Source organism: Scatophagus argus, chromosome 5 (assembly GCF_020382885.2).
Source record: "Scatophagus argus isolate fScaArg1 chromosome 5, fScaArg1.pri, whole genome shotgun sequence".
In the NCBI taxonomy this organism is placed as follows: Eukaryota; Metazoa; Chordata; class Actinopteri; family Scatophagidae; genus Scatophagus; species Scatophagus argus.
This window is the reverse complement of record NC_058497.1, coordinates 8,258,668-8,265,343: the sequence shown is the minus strand read 5'-3', so window position 1 is coordinate 8,265,343 and position 6,676 is coordinate 8,258,668. Positions and strand designations below refer to the sequence as shown.

The following is a 6,676-nucleotide window of genomic DNA, read 5'->3' as shown; positions in this document are numbered from 1 at the left end:
GATTTGCGCAGTCATCTTTGTCATCTCTTACGGTGCTCTCCAGTGCAAAGTGTTACAGGCGACTTCTCTGCTTCACTTTGGTTGCTCTGTATGAAATAGCGACCTTGATGAGGCTATAAAATGCTATGGTTGGGCGACTTTCCTCACCGTGAATTGCCCCACATCCTTTGGGGGGGGGGGGACTTTTGGTCGAAGACGACGGCATGCAAAGTGAAGGAAATGAAGTTAGTGAACTGAGTGGGGTCAACTGAGCAGGAAAAGACAGAGCCGCTGCAGAGGAACTCGTGCTGCTGGTGTATTCCTGCGGGAACTGTCACCATGAGGACAGACAGGAACATGAATGAATATCTGCACAGAGTACATGCTGCTGTATTCAACCGATTTAACGCCACCCTTTGTTAAGTCATTCTTCATCAAGAATGTAGGCCTATTCACAACACTTTAGCACAACTCAGGATGATTCTTAATTTTTCAGAAATATTAAACATGAAACCTGCTCCTTGTTAATAATATTTTGTTAGTTCGTTAAAATGTGTGAGATAAAATGCTTCCTGTCGTAATAACAGCGCATAAATCCATGCGTGAATGCGCTTTGTCTGTCTCTTAATTTTCGGAAGGAAAGTATGCAGGTGAGACGAACAATGACAGCTTCTTGGAAGACGAATAATGTTTTTGCAGTGGTGTTTGTGGTGGTTTTGACGTTGACACAGCAGTTTGCCCACACTCACCACTGCTTTGAAGATATTTGTGGTGCCACAAAATCACAAATTAATACTAATAACTAATTAAACGTCTAAAAAAAATAAATAAAAATACCCCCCCCCCCCCAAAAAAAAAAAAAATACATTGCAAATATTTCTACACTTTTTTTAACCATAACGCTTTGCAGAGCAGATTTATGACGCTCTTTCTCTCTCTGCTTTTCCCTTATTTCATGGTTCAGTGGCCTCACACGGCAGGCAAGGGGAGGTTTTCTCTGGCTGCTCATTGGTCGCGACTTTCCCATCTCAGCAACATTTCCATTCACACACCGGGCGCTCCTTTTCAGCCCCTTTCAAAATAACTCACTGTCATCATCATCATCATCATCGGAAAACTGCTTTGCCTGGACGGGACTAATTATTTAAAATTGGCGGAGGAGTGATTAGGTCGAAGAAAAGCAGCAGAAAAGCGACCGACACACAAACGACAGGTGAGTGAGAAAAAATAAGACAAAGTCAGTCGGGATCGCTGAAGTCCTGCTCGGGCAAACTGCAACGAATGCATGCGAATAGTAAATCATTTCCACTTGTTTCATTGCTTTCATTGATGCCCAGACTCGTTTTAAAAACGGCACCAAACCCGGACTGCACATTAATCGATCTAAAAATAAAAGTTTAGACGTTTCAGATGACAGTGCCTGCCTCGATCTTTGTGCAGATGCTCGCGTCTTATCGCCATCAGACGTGTCATTAAACGTTTTTACCTTATTCCAGGTATGGGCTAAACATGACTTTGCAATCGAAAAGTAGCCCACTGAACTTTTTTTGTCAGTTCTCATCTTTGCAGTCTCACTTTGGGGAAGTCTATAGGCCTGTGTACGGAAAAAAATGAATGCTTATTAACTGAAAATCAGTTGGCTCTCGTGTATGATGGATAACAGCAAGGTAAGATGCTTAAAATGTAACACTAGAGGGGTCCCGGCCCATGGGGCTGTCTCGGAGGGAGGTTCACGCCGTTATTCACCAGTCCTCCTCCGCCTAATTGGCTGCAGATGCGGCATCCTATGCTCTTTTTACCGCGTAGAAATTGGATGCATTTGGGGAACTTTATGAAGCGAGCCCTGCGTTTGTCTGCAGGAGCAGAGAGGACAAAAAAACAAAAAAACAAAAAACAAAACAAACACAACATTGGTCTCTTACAAGTATTTAGTTCATATATAAGACCCCGCTGGGCAAATGTCTAAGAAAACTTCAGCAGAAAAGTGAATTTGCGCTGTACAAAAAGAGAAATGTACGAAATTCAGAAATGCAGCCCTTTAAACCCTTGATCGCGGTTAGGAAGGTATACCTCTCCTTGTCTTTTTCTTTTTTATTCTTTCATTTTTCTGTTCTGTTGCATTTTCTCTGTAGGGTTACTGGCTTAACATCACAAGGGCCAGTGATCTGCATCCACCGCTAATTGCGCTAAAAAGCCGAGTGTGTAAAAGGGTTCCTGATTGTGTATTTATAATCCTGACAGGTCAGAGCACATGCTACTGAACAGGAGAATAACGTCCCAATGGCCTTGTTAAGTTATGCTGAACTTTAACGGTGCGTCCTGAATGCCAATATAGAGCTCCATATACGTTCATTTGCTTTATCACACAGTCTATATAACAGCCATTTGTGATGGTATGTGCCACCGCCTTCCTAATGATTGCGCAGGGAGGGAAGGGCTAAAGACACCGTCCTCTAAGTGCCCTTTCACCCTAGACTTTGTAAGCTGCACTTATTAAAGCGAAAAGTGTTTCAATATGTGGTAAGCTTTAGGGGAAAACGTGATGGGGGTTGGGATGGGGGCCTCTTCTTCTAGCTGCCCAGCTCCTATTGGTCGATAGGAGTAATTCATCCATATTACCAGTAGGTTAGTGGTGTAATTTCCATCTCTTGGTGTTGTTAATGTACGGACAGCGGTAATTAAAACGTACCCGAGTATCTAACAACCGCTGACCGCTCTGGAGAAAAATGAGGTCTCTATGAATGAATCAAAGGATTATGTGTGCAGCCAGAGATGGAGGAGGGGGGGGGCATTAAGGAAAACCGACTTTCCCTTTATTTTGGTGGAAGTGGTAACCCATGTGGAAGTGCACAAAACCCGCGATGCATGTGAATGTTTGCTGTACAGCACGTAGCTGTCATGTCAAGTGTAGAAAGTGATGTTTGATTGACAAGAAAACTTTTTTCTGTCACGCTGGAAATTTAACAAAATTTCAAATAACCCTCAGCATGAAAATAATACACCGGGTTAAAAATAATAACAATAATCACAATCTTTTCCTTGTCTCAGGGCCCACTGGACACTGAGCACCCTTGGGCCTGTCTGTCAAGTAGACATGTTTCAAACTGTCCCTGACACGTCGTCTTACGTCAAGGTAAGACACCACCGTCTCTTCGATCAGGTAATGTTGGAGGGACACATCGGAGCCCTTTCATTTTTTTTTACTTGGGCTGTGACGTGATGTTCAACCATATCTCATCATATTTTTCCAACAATTTCTGCTGATTTTAGAGGCCCCGAATGCAAATGACCTGTTGAAAAATATTTTTTGCAACGTTATAAGTTCAACACATGCAGCTTTATACACTGTCCTCTATCTTAAATGCTGTTGTTATGGTTTTGACGTCATGAACCACCACCACCCCCTCCCCCACCTCTCTCTCTGTCCTGAAAATGTGAATAAAGCAAACAGCGCACATCTGGTTTTCACATTAAAAAAAAAAGTGCATCGCGTCTCACATGGCGCAGCGTGAATACCTGCAACTCCTGCATATCCAACCCGTCTGCAGTGAAAGCATTAAATATTACTATTTTTAAATACAGAACAGTATATGACCATATAATGCCCACACAATGTCAGGTCCACGTCGTGCACTCTTCTCGTGCCAGATAGTTGTGTCAGTTAATTTGGGAGGCTGCATGATTTTTGCACACATCCATCATAATAATCTGCACGCAGTGACTGCTGGGACTGTGCCCCATTAAAATGAGCCATTGTGAAAAAGCCGAGCTATGGTAATATCTTCATAATCAAGGTATTTTTCCAAGGGCGACTTGTTAATGCTTTTGAAGACTTATTTCCCCTTTGAATAAGGGCTCTTTTCATCCAGTGCAGAGAGACTCGACGTTAAAGGGTTCAGAACAATTGCCGATTTGTTGTCAAAAAGTTGAATAACGTGGAATGTTTAAGGGAAAATACGCTTTTAATTGAGTGCTCTGCTCCTTAAACAAGGACACGGCAGGACAGTGAGGGAGAAATAAAGGTTGGTGCAGGACTGTGGGCAGTCAATTTTACAGTGTTTGCATCTCATAGCTTCTTTGACTTACCGTGGAAATGCAAGATAGATTATTTCTGTTTGTTCTGATTCCAGTGATGTTGTTTTTTTTATCCTGCCTGGATTCGGGGTGTGTATTTTTGCGTGCAAGTCACTCACTTGCTCACTCACTGTAAGTGAGATATCGGTCAGAATGTGGCACGCCTCAATCCAAAATTTAAAGAAATATTCCTCATTCAAGCGAATCCGCGGCCCAGCATTTGGTTTTGTTTGGTTAAGGCCGGGCGAGACTGGAACTCTCCAATAAAAATAAATCTCAAATTAATTATGGCCCAGAGCGAGAGGCCAGACAGTTCGTGCTTATGTGAGCTGCAGACTCCACTCTTTGCCCTCAGTATTTTCACTTAGGCTGTCCTTTAGCACGAGAGGAGGAATGATCAGAATACAAGACTGCAGTCTGATAAACAGCAAACTTGGCAGTCTCATACTGACTGGGACTACTTCTTTGTTGGAATAACACTCCGCCGAAAAAGTTTCTCACAGCATTGAGCGCTGGATATGTAATTTCCTCACTCTGGACTGATCAAATGAGGTACACCTGTCCATAATTCATAGAGTACAGTATAAGATATGCCTTACGACTTTAGATTAAGAAACATATATTAACCATTAGCAAGTTGACATTGACTCTTTATGGTTAATGCCTTGTTATACGTGACCACATTCTGCTACTACTACTAGATTGAGCTGGGCTAAAAAGGAGACAAATTACTTGTGAATTAGTTATGAGCAAGACCTCACTTTATAATGCGTGGAGAACATTTTATGAATCAGACAGACTTCATTTTATTATTGGACACTATTGACGCTTGTAGTTTTGTGACATATAGAGCAGACCATATTTATGAACTGTTATCAGGTGAGTATGGTTGTTCCTGTGGTTCCATAAGGCCTACACTGAGCAAAGCACAGTAATCATCATTCATGTACAACAACTTCCTTACTTACTGTCAATAAGCATAGGAGGTTATTAAAGGAAAAGTCTTAATAATGGTCTAGTCTATTCAGTGGGGACACTTCCACATTGGACAAAAATGTTTGTGATTAAAGACACCTCTTTAAGTTTACCGCCCCCTATTTCTGCCTATGATACATTGTTTCCATTTGTTAGGTGTGTGTGGCAGATAAAAATCTCAAGTAACCTAATTCTCCATACAGTACACCTTAGTAGATTGTTATATAAGCTAATAAAGAAAGGACGTGCCCAACAACTGAGGGACTGTTTAACATAAAGTTCTCATGTGTTCTCCTACCTCTGGCTGGCTGCCCTGGTGGAGAGACAGAGGAGCTACTGGCTCATGGTGTAAGGAAGAAATGTCTGGCTGTCTCGTTCCAGCGTCAAGCCAGATGTTCTGTGGTTCGCTGTGTAAACCAACTTGCATCTGTTTATTGGCCTTCCAAAATGTTTGTTACCACTGTAGTCATTATGGTCTTGGTAGGTCCTGGACCCCCAGTCTTCCTAATAAGCTCTATGACTGTGATGGCAGGTATTTTAACACGGAGAGGGAGTGATCTTGTCTGAGGTAAGCTGTTGGCAAAATTTTGTCAGATTAAAAAGATCAGACCTGTCTGGAAAACACAGGGGTTTTGTCTCATTTGAATATCAACCTCTAAAGTTGTATTTCAGCTATTTACACTAAACTAATTTTAAACTCTACAGTGCAGTGGAGGGTAAACATCCCTTATTATTAATGGAATCTGATGAGATAAATCCAGAGCAGGGTCAAACAAAGGAGACGTGTTTCTGTCACAGGTCATAATGTCTTGTATAGAGAATCACCAGCTCCAGGAACGGCTTCAGTTTGTTACTTCATCACTCCTCTTCCTTCAATAAAATGCAAATATGAAAGCTTCAGACACTGGAATGTGTAGGTTAGAAGAAAAAAACCAAAGCAGTCACTGAAGAGTTAAACAAGGTGTCTCCCTTAATTACAAGAGTCTGAACTGGCCTCAGGCAGGAGAAGCCTTGACCCTTAGCAGGATCCAGATGTGGTGGTCCCAAGGGTGGGGGCCCTCAGCCCCACCAGACCCCCGGGTCGAGAGCAGACAGGCCGGCCCTGCTGCCAGTCGCTGCGGCGGACCAGTCTGTTTGGCCGCTGTGAGGCGGCTCCCCGAGACAGAACCCCAACACTGAAGCACATAGTCATCATCATCGTTTCAGCTAAATCGCATTATTTTGTTGAACATTATAAAACTGGCTCTTTCATGGGTTAGTTCACGTTTTGTTCTTTTCATTTTCACTCTTTCAGGTGTTTCCTAATCAAATGTTATTTTTTTTGACAGAATATAGGAGTTCAACTTCTTTAAGAATCCGTTAAAAAAGCAGACAGCCCGGGTTAGAGTGGATTTGCTTTGAAATCTCTAAACACCTACTTTTAAGTTTGATGTGTTTCATTTGTCTTTAGAGAAAGAAACACCGAAATGCATAATGTGGTAATTAAACTTGGTGTTATTGGTCTGGTCACATTTAGAGCTGGCTCCACGTCTAGCATCTGCACTAAAATTATGCTCGAATTGATGAGGGCAATTTCATAGGGCAGACGAGAAGAAAAAAACATACCTACGTGGGGGTGGAGATTTGGGGATTTCTCTTTTTAAACTCG

General features: G+C 42.3%; 1 protein-coding gene across 4 annotated transcripts in view; it reads left to right on the top strand.

The window, feature by feature from the left end:
* The first annotated feature begins 987 nt into the window (after nucleotides 1–987).
* The window catches only part of fli1 (Fli-1 proto-oncogene, ETS transcription factor), a 31,718-nt gene continuing 26,029 nt past the window's right edge, over nucleotides 988–6,676 (top strand). Inside the window, exons 1-2 of one of the 4 annotated variants that reach the window (XM_046390375.1) lie at nucleotides 988–1,192; nucleotides 3,028–3,139. In XM_046390375.1, the coding sequence (XP_046246331.1) occupies nucleotides 3,074–3,139 (66 nt within the window). In that variant the 5' untranslated portion in view covers nucleotides 988–1,192; nucleotides 3,028–3,073. The remainder of the gene's footprint in view (nucleotides 1,193–3,027; nucleotides 3,140–6,676) is intronic. The other 3 variants (XM_046390377.1, XM_046390376.1, XM_046390374.1) reach the window with 3 other exon arrangements.